At 38.6% G+C, this 20,882-nt stretch overlaps 1 protein-coding gene across 1 annotated transcript in view; it reads right to left on the bottom strand.

The window, feature by feature from the left end:
- Positions 1 to 1,379, bottom strand: part of PHOX2B (paired like homeobox 2B) — a 4,384-nt gene extending 3,005 nt beyond the window's left edge. Inside the window, exon 1 of the mRNA XM_082271263.1 lies at positions 857 to 1,379. Within this exon, the coding sequence (XP_082127389.1) occupies positions 857 to 1,097 (241 nt within the window). The 5' untranslated portion in view covers positions 1,098 to 1,379. The remainder of the gene's footprint in view (positions 1 to 856) is intronic.
- Positions 1,380 to 20,882: the final 19,503 nt, after the last annotated feature.

The raw sequence follows: 20,882 nt of genomic DNA, 5'->3' as shown, positions 1-20,882 counted from the left end.
AAAGAAAAAAAAAAAAAGTAAAAGTTTAGAAGTTTTAGCAGTGTACCAAAACATAATGTATCAGAATACCAAAAACTAGAGAAAAAAAGATACTTTATAACACTAAAATGAATAAAGGGATGTAGCAATATGCATACAATTTTTAAATATACTATGACAAGTTATACATTCAATGCCAAAACTTTTACATTTTTTTCTTTCTTTTTTTTGTTGTTTCTTTCTATCTATCTATCTATCTATCTATCTATCTATCTATCTATCTATCTATCTATCTATCTATCTATCTATCTATCTATCTATCTATCTATCTATCTATCTATCTATCTATCTATCTATCTATCTATCTATCTATCTATCTATCTATCTATCTATCTATCTATCTATCTATCTATCCCTCTCTGTGATGGTATCCATGTGGTTGTCCCTGATGTGGAGGTATGGAGAAGTAGGACACCTCCAGGACCGGTGCCGGTAGGTGGGCAGTGGCAGCAGTGGCAGTGCAGTCGGTGTCCAGCGAAGTGCCATGATTTTAGGACAGTGCCTGCGCCATGATGAGTTTTTCTCTGGGGTTATTTAATTATTTGCTCAGCTTTCCGTCTCATCCTGGAGTAAATAAATTATGCCGATCATTTTGGCAGCTTAGGATAATTTTGTTGGCGGTTCGGGTGTGACTCGGATAGTGTAACCCGGTAAGTGAATTACGCCTCGCCTGCAATCGCTTCTAACGTGATAAATTCTTTCATTTGTGTAAGCAAATTTGGTTTGGTAAATACTAAACACATTTCCATTTTCAAATGCAATCAAGGCTCAGTATATACGAGGGGAGAAGGGGCTCTTCTTCCTCGCAGCCACTTACCTGCTGCATAGGGGCTGCTCTGGTGGTCCCTGAGAGTGCCAAGGCTGCAGGATCCGGGGGTGAGGGACGGGCAGCCGGAGGTGGCCCCAAAAGTGGTCCTGATGGGGTTGTACTGGAAGCCACTGGCTTGGCTGCAGGAACTGAAGTCAGCATAGGCGGATGCCAGGCTGGAGGTGTCCATGCCAGCCATACAGGACTCGTAGGCAGAGGAATTGAGGTAAGAATATTCCATTTTATACATTGAAAAGGCTCTGTGCGGCTGACCAAAGAGGGGAAGAAATAGATTAAGCTGGAGGAGGTAGGTGGTGGTGGTGGTGGTGGTGGTGATGGTGATGTGCTCTGCTCCACGCCTGCTTCAGCACTGGCCTCCTTACTAGCAGCAGAGCCTCGTTTTATGAAAAAGCCTCCTATGAGATGCCTTGCCTGAGGTCTCTAGAGCATATAGTGCTCATAATAAACTTGGCTCTTTCCACTTGGACAATAGCAAAGCGGTTGGTCTTATTGCTGGCGCTTTTTACATGACAATAACTCATCAGTCTATTGGGCTGGCACTGGGGGGACCTTAGCTGTCCAACCTCCCTATCATTGATTCCCTGCATCTCTAATTAGAATTTAATAGCACACCATTACGTAGCGAGCCCTCCATCCTCCCTTCTAACCAGCTCCCTGCCCTTTAATTCAATCACACTCTGTGCAAATAATGAAAGTTGGGTGACGATTCTCCCTCATCCAATTTCCCCCAGCTTTTAAGCCATTTCAACCCATCATATATACCTTGGGCAATAAATTGAGATGCCGGCTTCTAGTTGTTAACTCCTTTTTCTTGCTCCCCTGCAGGCTTCATGTAACAAGAGGAAAAAAAAAAAAAACTTTGATGATGAGGGTCACCATGACTTTCACCAGTGCCTGGCCCATCAGTGCAGGTAGTGATGGCATAGAGGTATGGGCTCAGCAGCATTGGTGATGGCATGGAGGTATGGGCTCAGCACCATGGGTGATGACATAGAGGTATGGGCTCAGCACCATGGTCAGGGCACCGCTACAAACTCTGAGGACTGACATCGGCCTGCAAGGCTGACACTCTAATCGCAGGTGGACCAAGGCAAGTCTATTCTCTGCTGAGTCTACACACTGCATGCTGGGTCAGAGCAAGTCCCATATAGCCGGTGCCTGGAATAGTATCCTGGATGCACGCTTATCCTTTTTCATTATTATTATTATTATTATTTTTACTGCTGTGTTTATTGTACTTTTTTTAAATATAGTTTGTTCTTTTTGTGCTTCAATTACCTTTATTTGCTCAGTACATTATTATTATCATCATCAATATTAATATTATTACTACTACTACTACCACTAATACTTTTGTGCTTATTGAACTTAAAAAAATGTCTAGTTTGTCCTTTTTGCGCTGTAATTTGCATTATTAACTCAGTACATTATTATTATTACTGTTGTTGTGTTTATTACACTTAAAAATGTCGAGTTTGTCCTTTTTTGTGTTGTAACTAGCATTATTAGCCAAGTACATTATTATTATAATGTTCTCTTTATTGCACTTAAAAAATGTCAAATTTGTCCTTTTTATGTGCTGTAATTAGCATTATTAGCAAAGTACATTTATAATAATAATAACATCAACAACAACAACAATAATAATAATAATACTGTTGTGATTACTGTTGTGATGCACTTTGTTTTAAGTCTAGTTTGCCCTGTTTCTGCTGTAAGTAACATTATTTGCTCAGTACACTAGTATTCATTTTATTATTGTTGTTATGTTTATTGCACTTTTTAAAATTGTTTTTTTATTTCTTTTTGTGCTGACATTAATATTATTAGTTCAGTACATTATTATTTTTAATATTATTGTTACCATAAATATGAATATCTCAGTCTCTTAGATTGCTACTGCAAAAAAACAAAAAAAAAAAAACAAAAAAAACAAAACAAACAAAATTAAAACATATGTGGCTCTAAATTTGATTTTATTATCATGATTTTCATATTATTGGTACTATTGTTTTCAGCTTTTGTTTTCTTTTAAGAAAAAAAAAATTTGGCTCAGGTGATTTTTTTGTTATTATTATTGTATTTATAATAACACACATGTAAAAAAAAAAAAAAAACATGCATTACAAAGCATTTTTATTGTTAAAAAACATAATTACATTATTGTTATTATTGTTGTTAATATTCATATTGTTGTTGTTAGAATATGAATAATGATTTGTGATATTATTATTATTTTTATTATTATACATTCTAAAAAACACACTTTTTAAAATCTTTACATTGCTAATATTTATTTAAACCTTTATATTATTATTATTGTTATTATTATTAATACTACTACTTATCATAATAGTAATATTGTTCTTTGTATTTGATTTAAATTTTTATAATTATTATTAATATTAACATTTTATTGCTAATAATTATAATTAGGTTATTATTTTTACTATGATGTATTTTGATACAAAACCTTGTTAAGCACTTCTACTAATTACTTAACTCCTATTATTTTCAGGTCATTTTTTGTTATTTGTATTACTTCTACAAACACCATAATCATTTGCCAATGTTCTAATTTTCAGTACTGATCCCACCAATATCTGCAGTAATAAGCTGTCCCTATTACCTCCTCAGTCCACCTTGTATGGCATTGTTTTCAGAATTGCCTTTGCTGGATATCACATGTAGCTTCAGTGTAAAGGCTGCCCACTGAGTAGCCCTGCTCCTAACATTTGCCCCTCTGTGCCCTCTCTGCACCCAGCCCTTCTGTCCTGCCTTAAATTACCCTGCAAGTGACATGATTACACATAGATGATCTTCCCCATCCTGCTGCCTGGGGAGGTTCTTGTGAGGAAGAAAACATTCATTATTCTCTTCATTTCCCCCTACACACAATTTCATTTCGGAGTTATTTGCAGCAGATCAGCAGCAATGGCAGAAGCGACACATTGAAATCCATCTAGATTTGCCTTATTTCTGAGGCTGCTGGCTGGAGATGGAGAGGCAAGGCAAGAAAAAAAAACATACAACTCCTTGTAAACAAATGCTGGGTATTTTACATGATCCTAACATGTGGATAATTAGTTCAGCTGCATTCATTACCCCCTTTATGTGGTCTGTAACAAGTCCATAATTAAAGTAACAAACTCATAAAGGCTAATGGGGGTATTTAAGCTGTACACTGCTTTCCAGCTTCTTTCAGATTCAATAGACAAAAACAAGCACATTAAGATGACACTTTTTTAAAGCTCCTGGTGTTTTCTGGCGTTTGATAACATCAAGTCACTCAGCAGAGTCCTTGTCCTTAACAAAGATGGCACTTTGCAGCCACCATAAGTCATAAAGTTTTGTGGCCAGCACTGAGAGTTTTATGACATAGGTTGATTGCTTTATTGCTATAGCCTGATGCACAATGTGGATTTGATAAAGAATAAAGGCTTGCAGGCTGCTGGGGAGTAACATGGTGGCAGTGATGGGATGAAAATAAATGGGAACACGGTTTTGGTGACAAATTGCAGGATTCTCCATGTCTTTTATTTTTCTTTTCTGGTGGCCAGACAGCAGGGGAGAATAGCAGCAGAGACATCAGTCTTCAGTAGTCCCAGTGCAAAGGCCTACAAAGACTGATGTGAATCCGAATGCACTTACAGCAAGAATTTATCTTTATGTATCCTGCTCCTCATGAATATCAATGCACATTTTAGTCAGGGGGTCTATTCACCTCTGCAGCAACTAATGGATTCTTCTTTACTGACAAAGAATGTCAAATAGTAAGCTTTTCTGCTATCCTGGCTATTTGATGGGCTGGTCTTCACTTGTAATCCAGAAAAAAGCATTTTGAGTCTACCTGTAAAGCGAATAGCACTGTATGGATTAAATTTGTATTTCTGTTATATCAACACTGTAGAAGAAAATATTGGGAGATGTATGCAAACAAAAATATGTAAAGATACATTTCTGATCATATTTAGTATTTTAAAAACCTTTGTTTGTGCTATATATATATATATATATATATATATATATATATATATATATATATATATATATATATATTTATATATATATATATATATACACAAAAAGTCTCAAATTGGTTTCTGTATTTTTATGCAAAAAAAAAAAAAAATGAAATACCAATGATACAATTTGTTGCTTGAAAAGCATGGTTCAATAAAATACAACAATACAAATCTAATTGACTGAATGGGTGAACTATCTATCTATCTATCTATCTATCTATCTATCTATCTATCTATCTATCTATCTATCTATCTATCTATCTATCTATCTATCTATCTATCTATCTATCTATATCTATCTATCTATCTATCTATCTATCTATCTATCTATCTATCTATCTATCTATCTATCTATCTATCTATCTATCTATCTATCTATCTATCTATCTATCTATCTATCTATCTATCTATCAATCTTCTATCTATCTATCTATCTACATATATTATATTATTTTTTATTTGATTTTGTTTAGGCAAAAATATTGCTATTTTCACATTGGTTCTGATGGAATTTATTTGTAAATCTGTATTTTTTTTATTACAAATGCACATTTTTAGATACATTTTTATATTGGTAAAAATGTCATTTTAGTGATCAAATTGCTCTGTTAAGTATTACAGTATAATTTAAATATTAAAAAATTAAACAAATAACTTTTCTGTGTATATCTGATTGCTCTGCAAGATGTTTGTGTAATTTCCTTATCAAATAAATACAAATGAAATTAAAAAGCATGTGTGGATGGTGTTCTGCCTCTCATTGTCTTTCATAGATTATTTCTCTATAATTTTTTTTTTTTTTAATAGGTCTATAATCTATGTCCTGCAGAACTACTTGTTTATCTCTCTCTCTCTCTCTCTCTCTCTCTCTCTCTCTCTCTCTCTCTCTCTCCCTCCCTCCCTCTCTCTTTTTTATAATGCTGCTGTTTCAATTGTTTAGCCTTTTATTTCTCCCATCATGCACCTCTCTTCTTTGTGCTTGTTTTGTAATATATCCCCCAGAACACAATATTCAGAATATATGAGTGGTTATAGCCAGTCATTGTTCACAAGAATCCAATCTACTTTTCCTGTGCAGAAATGTCCAGGTTGTAACATTAACTAATCATCATTCATTGCTCTCTTCATTTCAGATTGAAGCCTACCAGAGTTCACCAATTGTTATACATTTCCAGTGTTCACATACTGTGCATGCATTCCTATTTTTATTTCCTTATCATTGAATCCTGTTCATATACATGCCTTATAATTTTATTTTTATATAGAATTGACTCTTTGCTAGCTAAGAGGGAAGTACCTGTAATCAGATTTTTTTGTTTATGGAGTAAATTGATAATGCATGTGTAAGACTTTAAATGGAGGTCAAGATTGGCTTTGGCTGATTAGCTTGATTATTGAGGTCAGAACTGATATTTCACCCTTTTTCATTGGAATTTTTAGAGAATATTTATAAATCTGCTTTGTGTACTTTCACAGTCATTGTTTCATACATTTTTTTTTTAACTGTCATTTTACCTTATATCAGTTAAAGCATTTAAGTCTATTTCCAAGTAACTACATTGTCCTGTAACAGGCATGATCTATTATTTCACAAATCCATAAACTGAGCAATAGAGAAAAAAAATGCAAAAGCAATCAGTTTTCCTATTTTGAATATGTTTCTCCCTTGCAATTTAAATTTGCAAGCCAACAATTGACATAGGTTGACATAGGTTACAACTTTTATTACAACAATTATTTGGCTAGGTCAAACAATTTTAATAAAAAATAGACTGCAATGTTATAATTATATGTTAAGTGTGCCAGATGACATATTTCTTGCTCACATATTGCTCCATTGTACATTATGAGCACATACAGGTTTATTCTGTAAGGCAGTACTAAGCAGTAATGTGCAAAGCACTCTAAACTAGCTTTAACAATATACAATCAACATTTATCACTGATTCCTCTCTGGAAAAAAATTGGTTGCTGTGGGTTACTACTTATTTCAGGCCATAAAGGATCTTGCTTTAATAAATGTAGCCACTATTGTCTGCAAGATGAATCCATAAACCACACAGTCAATGAAGAGTCAGGCAATATGCCACTGAACTGCTCTCAGGTAAAGACAATACCACTGCTAATTCAGAAATTTCTCCCAGTCTACCTTAATATGACTTTTATGCTGTTTATTGCATCTATATTCCAAGATTCCATGTGCGCCTCTTAAACCTTCCCTTAGAGAAGTCAGCAAGTAATAAGACTGGGAATGTCTGGCCTGCATAATGTCATGGCTTCCCAGAAAATGCAGTTCAGTTTGGTGGTTTGATGCAGCACAACCACACAGACATAAAAATGAAAAACCTTAATGGGTAGCCTATGCCCCCCCCTCCATGTGTTTTCAGGGTTTAGCTTTATCCTTAATAGGATAGTTCATCTAAAGGTAGATGATCATTGAGTGATCTCAGCATTTAATTTCCCAGACTTGTACACCTACTTCTTAAATGCAAGCCTTTACACTCTCTACAGGAATTATTATTTATCTTCTATTATGTATATTACGACAGGAGATTTAGGAACACTTTAATTGCTGAATTCAAAACTCAAAGATGTGCCAGGAAGTATGGCAGGCAGATTACAGAAACCTATGGATCATGTTTGTGTTAATTTACCTTTTAAGATTCCTATTAGAAATCCATTGTAATTGTTTTTCAGCTATTTGGTCTACTTCTTTGATTGTTTTCACAAACTTTTTGCCAGGCAAACTTTTTTCTTTTCAGGCAAAACAGTCTAGCTGCTTCTTTTTAAATAATAATAAAAATAATAATAGTGAATACGTGTTTATTAGCATCTACTAGTTCAGGGTTAGTAGTGGAATAAAGGCAATCAGTCCTCTAAAAATAATGTCTATACAGGTCCCTCTCAAAAAATTAGCATATTGTGATAAAGTTCATTATTTTCTGTAATGTACTGATAAACATTAGACTTTCATATATTTTAGATTCATTACACACAACTGAAGTAGAGCAAGCCTTTTATTGTTTTAATATTGATGATTTTGGCATACAGCTCATGAAAACCCAAAATTCCTATCTCAAAAAAATAGCATATCATGAAAAGGTTCTCTAAACGAGCTATTAACCTAATCATCTGAATCAACTAATTAACTCTAAACACCTGCAAAAGATTCCTGAGTCTTTTAAAAACTCCCAGCCTGGTTCATTACTCAAAACCGCAATCATGGGTAAGACTGCCGAACTGACTGCTGTCCAGAAGGCCATCATTGACACCCTCAGGCAAGAGGGTAAGACACAGAAAGAAATTTCTGAACGAATAGGCTGTTCCCAGAGTGCTGTATCAAGGCACCTCAGTGGGAAGTCTTTGGGAAGGAAAACGTGTGGCAGAAAACGCTGCACAACGAGAAGAGGTGACCGGACCCTGAGGAAGACTGGGGAGAGGGAAATGCCAAAATGCCTGAAGTCCAGTGTCAAGTACCCACAGTCAGTGATGGTCTGGGGTGCCATGTCAGCTGCTGGTGTTGGTCCACTGTGTTTTATCAAGGGCAGGGTCAATGCAGCTAGCTATCAGGAGGTTTTGGAGCACTTCATGCTTCCATCTGCTGAAAAGCTTTATGGAGATGAAGATTTCATTTTTCAGCACGACCTGGCACCTGCTCACAGTGCCAAAACCACTGGGAAATGGTTTACTGACCATGGTATTACTGTGCTCAATTGGCCTGCCAACTCTCCTGACCTGAACCCCATAGAGAATCTGTGGGATGTTGTGAAGAGAAAGTTGAGAGACGCAAGACCCAACACTCTGGATGAGCTCAAGGCCGCTATCGAAGCATCCTGGGCCTCCATAACACCTCAGCAGTGCCACAGGCTGATTGCCTCCATGCCACGCCGCATTGAAGCTGTCATTTCTGCAAAAGGATTCCCGAACAAGTATTGAAAGCATAACTGAACATAATTTTTTGAAGGTTGACTTTTTTGTATTAAAAACACTTTTCTTTTATTGGTCGGATGAAATATGCTAATTTTTTGAAATAGGAATTTGGGGTTTTCGTGAGCTGTATGCCAAAATCATCAATATTAAAACAATAAAAGGCTTGCACTACTTCAGTTGTGTGTAATGAATCTAAAATATATGAAAGTCTAATGTTTATCAGTACATTACAGAAAATAATGAACTTTATCACAATATGCTAATTTTTTGAGAGGGACCTGTATATGCAAAGTTAAAAGTGATAGCTGAGGCAACGCTCGCAAAATCAAGGGTGTATTATTGTGAATATGCTGATATAACTAGTAGATAGAAGCGCTGTCTTGACCTCCACAGTCTTGGTAACCTCTCTTCTCAACACTGAGGCCACCCATAACCATGATCACCCACAAAGGCAGAAAGTTGTGGTCAATGACCACAGTGGTCCTAGCAAAACACAGTGGGCTTGATTTACTAAAACTGGAGAGTGCAAAATCTGGTGCAGCTCTGCATTGTAGGCCAATCAGCTTCTAGCTTCAGCTTGTTTATTTAAGCTTTGACAATAAAATCTGGAAGCTGATTGGTTTTTATGCAGAGCTGCACCAGATTTTACACTCTCCTGTTTTAGTAAATCAACCCCAGTATTTTCTTATTAAATGCCTATTATCCATTACTGGGGCAGATTAAAAGGTTTAAATTCGACCTTACATTAATATTAATTGTTTACACTAATATTCATAAAAGAAAAAACAGTAAAATATCTCTTTCTTGCTTTGAATACCAAAAACTGATGTTCCCAATCCAAACCTGTACAGCCTGGATCACATGTTTCTAGTAGTCACCAGTTATTATTGCAGAGATTCTCCTGCTTTTAGTTGGCTGTGAATCAAATATACTTTTGCATGCAGATAATTTCAATCTACACACAAAGTATTTAACACACATAGGGTAAATAAATTTAACTGAATCAGTTCTTAGACTATGCACCATAGAGTATTTACATATTTACATATTCCGTACAAAGTAGCAAAAGCACTTTAAAACCAGTCCTCATTCACCTCTGTATCTATGGACATTGTGAGGAAATTTATTTTCAAAGGTCTCAACACAGGCGTTGAAATTTCTGCACTTTTTCTATGAGAACAGATGTTTGACCTACGATTTTACTGCCCTCCGACTGCCCACCTTAACCATGATGTGCAGTCGTTCGGGACTGCTGTGGCAAAAATTAAACTCCCTGTCATGTTTGGTGGGCAGCAACACTGCTGAATGTGACCTATTAAAGCTAATTGGCCCGTGCTTCAACCACCCTGCAACTGCATGCAATGCACAAAGTTTTGGCTTGGTGGCTCAGCCCTTTCAGAGTTAAATTGGTAGTGAGAAGGTGACATAGTGTCTCCTAACCAACTGTCAAATGCCCTCTGAAATATGTTTCACCACCGATCGCTTTTCATTCGGAAGGCAAGTGCTGCTGCATGTCTGAATGAGCCCTGAAACAGCTCTTCAGTGCTTTTGTTTTGATCTCTGAGCAGTGCCAGGACAGGTTTCGATGGCACCCAAGGCAAGCACACCAAGGTTTGCCCTCACTGATCTCTTTATTTGGCGCTACAAAAACAAACACAAATTTAAAACAGTAAAAATAAATAAAAGAAGAAAAAAAAAACAAGGAAAACCAATGAAGGAGTTTAAAAAAATAAAGATTAACTATATTTTTAAATACAAATTTTAGGTTGAAAAAGGCCAATTAGGGTTAACTACAAATTATATTTGTGATTTGTCCCATTAATAATATTTTATAATTTAGAGCTACGAACACAAATTAATGGAAATTAGAAAAGTTTACATACAGTACAAGCACAAAAAAAAAAAAGTACAAAAAAAGAGTACAACCCCCCCCCCCAAAAAAAAGTGGTCAAGCATGGTGATTGGCTGCTCAGGCCCATGTTTTAATGTTGCTCCGATGGGGCAACTGTTCGGTGGGGTAACATGGAAAAAGTTAAAATACATTTTTGAGGTGGTAGGCCTTTAAGAACGCACCAGCGCATTATGAAAGCCTTACCTTTAGGCCCCTTTCACACGGGGCGGACCTGCTGAGCAGATGATAGATGACAGGTTCATCTCCGCTCACTGTGCAGAGACAGACCTGCCAGGGTCCAGCTGTCCCCTCTTGGAGATCAGATGAAAATGGATCGCCTGTCCATTTTCATCCGATCCGATCCGATCTGCCAGACGTATGGAAAATAAGACCACCATCCATTTAGATTTGGGGGACAGGATCAGATTGGATAGCAGCGGGTGTCAGCGGACCGCCGCTCTATAGCGGTGAATGCATGGTCTGATCAGGTCTGCCTGTCAGTATTTCAGGCAGACCTGATCGGACAGTCTGTGTGCAAGCGGCCAATAATGAAGGCCTTTAGTGGCGTGCTGTCACCGGTGACAGGAATTCCATTTTCACCCAGTCTTCTTTCCAGGTTCATGGGCTCTGGCCGCTTGAGTGCCCCGATGACATCACTCCTGCGCATATGTGCGGCAGTCACAGCCGCAGCACAGCTCTCTCAATGGACAGTATGCTGTCCATTGAGAGCGCAGTGCACATGTGCCAGTGATGTCACTGGCTGCTATACAAGCCTTATTATAGGCTTACCTGTAGGTGTAAATAAACAAGCAGAACTTTACTACCACTTTAGGATTTGATTTAAAGTGACTTTGTTGCGAGAGAATTACGAGAGACTCCATTGCTGAAAAAAATGCTAGATGCCTAGCAACTAGTTATCCCTATACAGAGCTCTGAGGAAGGGAGCATGTCTCCTGAAATGCGTTAGCGGTCCTAGTACAGGGACGTGTCCTTTTTCACATAGGGGTGGATATGTTATGTGCAATTTACTCTTCATGTCTTGTGGGTATGTTTTTGGCTTTTTAATAAACTTTTTAAAGGTGTCAAAGGGTAATGCACTAGGCGTTTGTGCCTCCTTTCTTGTCTGTTTTCAGTATTTTGGAGTTTCCCCAACTAAGGAGAGCGGCACACCTACTATTCCCAACAGAGTTAGCGCTTGGGTTGTATAGTCTTATCCCTATACATATTCAAAGGCAGGGGCTCAGAAAGCTTCAGCATGGTGACTAGGGAGCTAGAATTCTCAAAAGGAGAGTTTAGCAATGGCAGCCTCCATGATTCTCAAATGAGAGAGTCCCTTTAACCACTTGCTGACCGCCACACGACTATTTAAGTCGGCAGTCAGCCCCCTCACAGGCAGAGCGACGTAGGGCTACGTCGCTAGCCTGTGAGGGTCTAGGGAGCTAGCGCGCGCCGCCGGAGGCACGCTCCCTCGAGCGCGCGGTCACAGACCCCCTCGCACGTGTGAACGGCGGACCCGATGTCCGCCGGTCACTCGCGATCATCCGTTAGAGCGGGAGAAAGGCAGGCGGCTAATATAAACAAGCCGCCTGTCATTCTCCCCTGTGTATGAATGGTGATCATACGGTTCTACTATGTAGGACCGTTGATCACTGTTCATAAACCTCAAGCCACAGCCAATCACAGTTAGAATCACGCCCCTAGGGACACACATAACCCCTCCAAAAAAGTTAACCCCTTCACTGCCAGTGTCATTTTACTGTAACAGTGCATATGTATATAGCACTGATTACTGGAGTAATGTCACTGGTAACCCCAAAAGTGTCAAAAATGTCAGTCAAGGGTCCGATCTGTCCGCCGCAATGTCGCAGTCCCGCAAAACAAATTGCAGATCGCCGCCATTACGCGTTAAAAAACAAAACAACAAAAATTACAAAAATCTTTCCCTTAGTTAGTAAACCCAATAACTTTTGCGCAAACCAATCAAAAAAACGCTTTTTGCGATTTTTTTTACCAAACATATGTAGCAGAAAACAAATTGGCCTAAAATGTTAAAAAATTTTGATTTTTACATTTTTTTTGAGGGGAATTTCATATAAAAAAATGTGAAAAATATTGTCTTTTTTTGTTTATAGCGCAAAAAGTAAAAATCACACAGGTGATCAAATACCACCAAAAGAAAGCTCTGTTTGTGGGAAAAAAAAGGACGTCAAATTCGTTCGGGTACAGCGTCGCATGACCACGCAATTGTCCATTAAAGTCGCGCAGTGTCGAATTGCAAAATAGGCCCTGGTCAGGAAGGGGGTAAAATCTTCTGGGGCTTAAGTGGTTAACACTTTTACTGAGTACGGACCTGATATTGGGGAATTTTACACACACTCCCGGCGGCTGCAGCCACTTGGAGTGTGTGTATATCTGACCAACAGACTGCAGAACGGAAGCGATTCAATCACTTCCAAACACCCCCAGTAAAGGACACTTTCTCCCTGCACATGCACCCGCCGGCGCGCCTGGAACCCATATAGAGCGGAGGAAGCCATGTGAACATGCATCAGCTATCCTCCCCTTCTTCTTGCTGACCCAGGAGAGATATGTAACGCCCCTTCTAGGTCCCCGTGTCCGTTTCCATGGCCTGTATGGCCTGGGAAGAATCAAATGCAGTGCGAGGATGGGTGAGACATCAGGGATCCTGTATGTCTCATTAAAGAACCTGTCACTAAAAAATCATTACAAAGGGGACTTTTTGTTCCCTATGTGATGAAAAAAAAGGTTAAGTTAAAAAAAAAATGTAAAAAATGTAAGAGCCACCCAAGCACATAAATGTCCCCCCCAAATTTTTTGGTGGCCCTCCCCTACCCCCACATACGTATGAACGTAAACGCACATTTCAGGGGTGCATATGCACATAAATGTCAATTGTGATACACATGTTACTTATCGCCACAAACGTCAGAGTGAGAGCAATCATTTTAGCACAGGAGCTCTTGTATAACTCTAAACTGATTACCTGTAGGAGATTTTAAAATGTTGCCTGTGTAAAATATACAATATATTGTTGCTATTTCACGGGCACACGCAATTTTAAGGTTAAAATGTGTTAAGTGTCTATTTACTCAGCACAACCTCATCTTTTATATTTCATCAAAACATTTGGGAATTTATTGCGTTTGTGTGCCCTTAAATTAACTTTAATGTATTTTTTACCTTTGCGCTAATTTTGTGTAACATAAAAAATTGGAACCACAACTATTTTATTTTCTAGAGTGCCTGCTCTCAGAAAAGAAACAATGTTTGTGAAATCTATGCGATCTTCAGGGCTAAAATAGTTTTTTAATCATTTGTGCAAAAAAAACGCAAAAACAGCTTTGGCAGTAAAAAGGGTTAAAGAGCCCATTGGTGTAAAGCTCAACTCTGGTAAAGCAAAAACGTCTCTCTTGTAATGGGGCTGCACCTGCGCTGGAAGGGCTTACTTTTGTTTCATGTTTTGGAGATGGTATAATCATTTTACTTACCTGATCCTCCACTCCCCTCATGCTTTAGTGCTGAACTGTCCCTTGATGTCCTCATGGACCCTGCATTGGTCTTGATGACATCACAGGACCATAGACTTCCGGAATATGGGGGAGAAGAAGCTCTTGGGTCCGGTCTAGCAGCTCAGAGGAGCCTGCAGGACAGGAGGATCAGGTAACTAAAAAATACTTTTCCAAATTCCCTAGACCTAAACAAGTGGTTTACCCTAGCAGGGCAGGTACAGCCTTACTACAAAAGAGGAAATTCTATTTTTCTGGAGTTCAGCTTTAAGTTAGCTATAAACACTAGGGGGCAGTCTGACCATATCTTCATACTTGATGGCACTTTTCTTGGTCAGAATGCAGCTGATTTTCCACTGCTTATTACCTGGCAACTGTAAAAGGTGTTTTATAGATTGTTTTATTAGATGCCCTTATCATTTGCTTATAGGGTTGTGTGATCAAGGTCAACACAGGTTTCAGAATGGTTTGTAAATGAATGTGTATAAAGTAAATCAAAGCTCATTGTTAAATAACTTAAATACATCCATCTTAGAAGCAAAACTTCCTCTGTATTGATCATAATATCTATCTATCTATCTATCTATCTATCTATCTATCTATCTATCTATCTATCTATCTATCTATCTGAAAAAAAAAAAAAAAAAAAAAAAAAAATATATATATATATATATATATATATATATGTATATATATATATATATATATATATATATATATATATGTATATATATATATATATATATATATATATATATATATATGTATATATATATATATATATATATATATATATATATATATATATATATATATATATATATATATATAAAAATGGAGTTACAGAGCAGTAAGAGTAAACTTGCAGCCCCATAAAAAAAAAAACAGCAACTTCAGGCATCCCTGCCCTTTTTATTTACTAACCTGCACCATGCAATAGAAATGGAGCAGGAGTGTTCAGGTCCTGAATGGAAGCTATTTTGGTTATGTGCATAGATACCTATTTTTCCCTGGTGCTTTCCACCCTTCTAAACTCTACATTATATATATATATATATATATATATATATCTTTATACACACACATAGACATCTCTCTTTTGAGACACCTTACTCTATTCCTTTCCAATGAATTATTTCTGGTCCTCCCTCTATCAGCCTCTTATCATGGTTCGGTGAGCAAATGTGCTGTGGACTTCATTTCTCCCTTTGTGAAATCTGTAGGTTTGTTTTTCAGGGTAAGATCCATTGTTGCCCTGTAAATTCTCCTCTAAGGATGAAAGTAGAGGAGGGCTTATTGCTGGCTGACAGGTCCCAGCCCACTGTTTTGTTCGAGCTGTGCTTTCTACATGTGAGCCCTCGCTAAAACTTGTACCAAATGGTTAATTTGATTATTCAAACTATAGGCCAACTGCTACACCAGCCTTCCACCACGCGTCTGGGAGGAAACAGAAGCCATCTCGAAGGAATAATCTAATAAAACTCAAGTGTAGAAAAAAAGGCCTGTGATATCCAAGCGGCACAAATGGAATTAGAGCCTTAGTATTCTTTATCCAAAATAGGCCCTTTGTGTGCAGTGCAGAACCACATTTATCTAGCAAGGGTCCGTGGACAGGTCCTCAGTTTGTTCATTGCGTTCATACATGTGAACACAGACATAAAATAAAATTATGTGGGGAACCCATCTATCAAGGGAGTGTATGGAATGGTGCCTTGCCACCACCGTTCACCCCACAACAAAAGGCCTTGATTGTAATCCAACCTTCGGATAAGATGCCAATCTCCATAATGCCTCAATAAATGAATTTCTATTGAGTATTTAAAGCACTTATGTATACATTGATTGAACTGTGGATTCCAACCAGCAGATATGTTCTGTGGAACTCAATATTATAGATTTTTTTTCCCTTAAATGTTACAAGAATTCAACAGATAATGGGAGCAAAATCTATTACACACAATTCTTTATATACTGATGTATGGAATGTGTACTGGGGGACATAAGAAGGGGGAAGTGATTCTGTACATATACTTTTGAAAAAAAATAAATTAGGAAGTTGTACGTTTCTTAACTCTAGTGATAGCTATGTGCCATGTTATTTACGCATTATGATTTAGGAATCACTGTGATAATAGCGTAATGTGCGAGTTAACAAAGTAAATTGATAGCACTGGGCAGAAAACCTTCCAGGATGCTTCACAATTTTGTGCCGTCTGCTCAGAAAATTGACAATTTGAATTTGCAGTTGAATATTGTTAATTTGACAATTATTGTGGAAGTGGGAAGTTCTCAGACCTTTTTCCGGCTCCCCCTAGTGACTGGAGGTGGTAAAGGCTGGCCAGGGGCCTTACAGTGAAAGGGGATCTGGCTCCTGCTTTGTACATATTACACAAAACTGGCTACACAGCAGTGATTTACCTCCACTTTTGAGGCATTTCAGGAGGGGAAGTGAAGAACACATGCCCTCCTACCAGCTTCTTCATATGCAAACAGGACCATGTTACGCTACCCCTTTAGGCAAAGATGCAAGCCAACACATTTCCATAAGCAGAGCCTTGGAGTCACTTTAGTTACAACCCAGGTCTCCGGGTGTAGCCTCTACTGCTGCTGAGGACCATACTAAAGTAGCTAAGCTGCCCAGTGGGGTGTATTCTCAACCACAACAGCATCTTCATATACACACAGGTCCACATTACACTACACCTTTTGGCGAAGATAGAAGACATCACATTTTTATATGCAAGGCTTAGCATTCCCCGTGGTTACAGGCCAGGTCCCTGGGTGTAGCCTTGTACTGCGGCCTCGGAATACCGCAGTAGCCAAGCCTACAAAAGGGGTGAATCCCGGACCATCCAGATTACCTTTCCGTAGGGACATTCTATCACGCAGTCACCAGTGCTCTCATTCCCAGATGTCTGTTCCTTCTCCCCTTTTTTCCCATTGCTCTTCATAGGCTGTGCTATGGCCCAACAAGGCCTTACTTCATTCTCCTCCATGCCACACAGTATTGAGGTCTTTTTAAACTGAACTTTACTGATTTTTCCAGATCATTGGCACATATAGAGTTAATACTGTCTATTTTATTAATTTAAAATTACTCAATACCTCAATTGGTCAAGCAATCAAGTTCAAAGTTGGGTTTCTTGCCCATTCAGGGGGGCTCAGGAAGGGGAAATGCCAGGTTAAATGAATCCCCCAGAAGGCAACCTCTTCCCAGCAAACCTTTCACTCCAAGAACACCCACATTTTTATATCAGCAGCATGGGGCACTAGACCAAATTAAGAAGGGTGTACCAAGGAAGGTACCATTTTAATTGGTAACACTGTTGATCCCTAGTAAATGTAGTTGTAACCGATCAATATATGTTGTATATTGGAGTAGGTCAGCTCCATTGGTCAGCTATTGTTTCTCACATAATACCCATTTACAAGGTTTGCATTTATATTATTAGGGCAAATAAGCAATGTCCATTGTTGCAGTTAACCATGTCACCTGTTTTACTAAAAGTAAACCCCATTACTTAATATTAAGCTGTGGGCTCAATGTTACCATAATAATATAATTCATATATTTTACAGCTGTGTGTGTATGTAATGGTGAAGTGGGGTGAATTATGTAAGCTGTTTCCTGCCATAAAATTGTTTTTTTTTTTCAGCAGTCCTTTGATTGAGGTAATGTTGTTGGACAGCATGGCCAGATCAGTAAAATTACTGTTCTCCGCCACATTTATTTTTGCAGAACACCTTGGTCAAGGAGGACCCTTTTCAGTATGTTATTGTACAATAAAGGAGAAGCACTACACTGATAAGGTCAACAATTTGTTCAATCTTTTTTCTATTTCTGCCAGCAAGCTCACAGTGTTATAAATTGTGTATTGTGTAGTAGCAGAACCTGATTGAACTCAGAGTATTAACCCGCTCCTTTTTTCTCTCTCTGCCATGACAAGGATTACAGAAAGCTAAAGAAGTTCTACAGTCAAGTTGAAAACAATTAAAAGTCAGCAGCTACAAATACTGTAGCTGCTGATTTTTCATAAAAAGACACTAAAGCCCCGTACACACGATAAGATTATCGAACGATCTGTCGTCCGTTTTTTGTGGCATGCTAGTCTGATGTGGAAAGTAAGAGGTTATTTTCATACGAATTTTCTCGTATGACAGAATTCTACTTCAGAAGTGATGTCATGTGTTGGATTGTTTTGTATGTGTTCTTTCATCTCTGAGCATGCCTAGTCTTGCTCTTAAGTTTTTTTTCTGTCGAAATCTGTACTAATGAGACGAAAATCGGACATTGTATTACGGACGACAAAAATGTTATAGCCTGCACATCAGGATTTTGTCAGCCGAAAAGTTGGAGTTGGCTGTTGAAAGCACCATACTAACAATCCGAAAATCGTCAGATCGGTCGTCGGATGAATTTTCCCTTCAGATTTTCTTATTGTGTGTACGGGCCTTTACCTGTCCAAGGATCCAGCACTGTCCTCACCCAACCAATGTTCTGCCGAAAACTCCAACTCTCCAAAATCTCCTACCACGTCACTTCCGGTGACTCTCCAGGAGCAATAATTGGAGATTTCGACGAGTTGGCTTTTTTCACCGAACTCTGGCAGCATATACACTACGGTACATGACGAGTTGGCTGTTTTCACAGAACACCGGCAGCGTATACACTATGGTACATGACGAGTTGGCTGTTTTCACAGAACACCGGCAGCGTATACACTATGGTACATGACGAGTTGGCTGTTTTCACAGAACACCGGCAGCATATACACTACGATACATGACGAGTTGGCTGTTTTCACAGAACACCGGGTTAGGAGGAAAAAGGCTAAGATGTTAGAGTTGGTGCCATGTTGGAGGAGGAGGCCATGTTGTCGGTTACTAGCAAGCTGACTAACAATGTCCACTGAATATATCATGCAACGTAGTGTATACACTGCCGGTGTTCTATCGCAACAGCCAACTCGTCAAAATCTCCAATTATTGCTGCTGGAGAGTTACTGAAAGTGATGTGGTTGGAGATTTTAGCGAGTTGGAGTTTTCGGCAGAACACCCCTTCTTCAGCAGTCTTCGGGTCTCCAGTACCGCCATAACTGTGGGAAGCCAACTGTGAAACCCTGCATTATTTAAAGGAAATATTATATAAGAATACAGACAACACATCATTACAGTATCAGATTTGGAAAATCGAAATCTATTACATTTCTGCAAAGGGATATCTGGAATGAACAACATTCTGTGGTCCCATACCAATGTTCCCCAGACTGTGTCACAAAAAACAAAGATATCCGCAGCAGTATGAACCATTTTGTGCTTCCTTGGCCTATGTAATTATGAAGTGCAAGGAACTAACGTGATGTACAGTAGATGTGATTCAACAACCAGTAAGAAATTACTTAACTAAACTGATGTGGCTTCCATAACCTTCCTATCTTGCTATAAGTTACTTTTTTTACATCAATTCTTTTTGAACTGCTTTATTAAATAAGCCCAACCAATGCAGAGTTAATTCCTCTGACATCGGATATTGGTTCGTCCTTATTGCATTCTTCACTGTAGACTTGTAAATCTGGGAGCTGTTCAGCCCCAATGCCTGAGATAACTGTACCCCGGCTTGGTGGCTCTATATATGTTCCTGTGCAGAGACCCAGAGAGACACATTACAGAGCAATATAGTAGCTTTCCCCACTGAGAGTGTAGTGCAGTGCAGATTTCCTTGCACATAGGATGGTACTGTTTCCTAAGAATCTCCTCCTTCCCTCTAACCTTAGTACTGACATCAACCTTCACTATAAATCCCTAACACTGACCCTTTCTCTATTCTTACTTGTAACCCCATCCCTAGCATTAACTCCTGCACTAACCCTCCCTACAACCTAAAGACCCATCCCTAACACTGACCCTTAAAGTAGAACTATAGGCAAAACTTTTTTCTCGTTTTGGATAGAACAACGGAAGGTTTTAACCCCTGTCAGATTTCTTTTTGCCATCTGTGCCCTATTTAGGAGATTTCCCTTCACTTCCTGTCCCATATCCAAATAGGAAGTGAGGAAATTCCTGAAAATGAATGGAATCCCTTGTGGACTCATAGGTCACAAGAACTAGTGTCCCCTTTGGAAGATTTCTCCTCTATTACTTTTCTGGGGACAACCCAAAATTTGGAATTTTCTTTACTTCTATTTTCAATAATAATAGTAAACAGGGCAAATAGAGAGGGTGATCCATTAACATTGGCACAGACAGCAATAAAAACTGAAAGGAGTTCTAGTCCTCTCCACTTTATCCAAAACTAAAAAAAAAAAAAAGCTTTGCCTTTGGGTATACCTTAAACCAGAGGCGTAACTAGAACCTTCAGGGCTTCGGTGCAAGAAACCAAGAAGGGCTCCCAGGACCCTTGGCCAGGGCCCTTCTCTTCATTCCTGGGGTTCTTCCCACTGGTCCTGGGGCCCTTTACTCTTGTCGTGGGGTCCTTTATTTCGGTCCAGCAGCAGGAACCTTTCACAAGTTCTGCAGTGGCCCCCCCTCCTGCCATCTAGGGGCCTCCCCACGGTGGTGGAATACCAGGGATTAGTCGCAAGTGTGACCTTTGCAATCCTGGAAGTTCACCCACTGGTGTCAGTACTTTTCATTGACTAAAT

The sequence above is a fragment of the Pelophylax lessonae genome (genome assembly GCF_965119305.1).
Source record: "Pelophylax lessonae genome assembly, chromosome: 1".
Taxonomy (NCBI): domain Eukaryota; kingdom Metazoa; phylum Chordata; class Amphibia; order Anura; family Ranidae; genus Pelophylax; species Pelophylax lessonae.
Note: the sequence above shows the minus strand (reverse complement) of the source record. Positions and strands in the feature narration are given on the sequence as shown.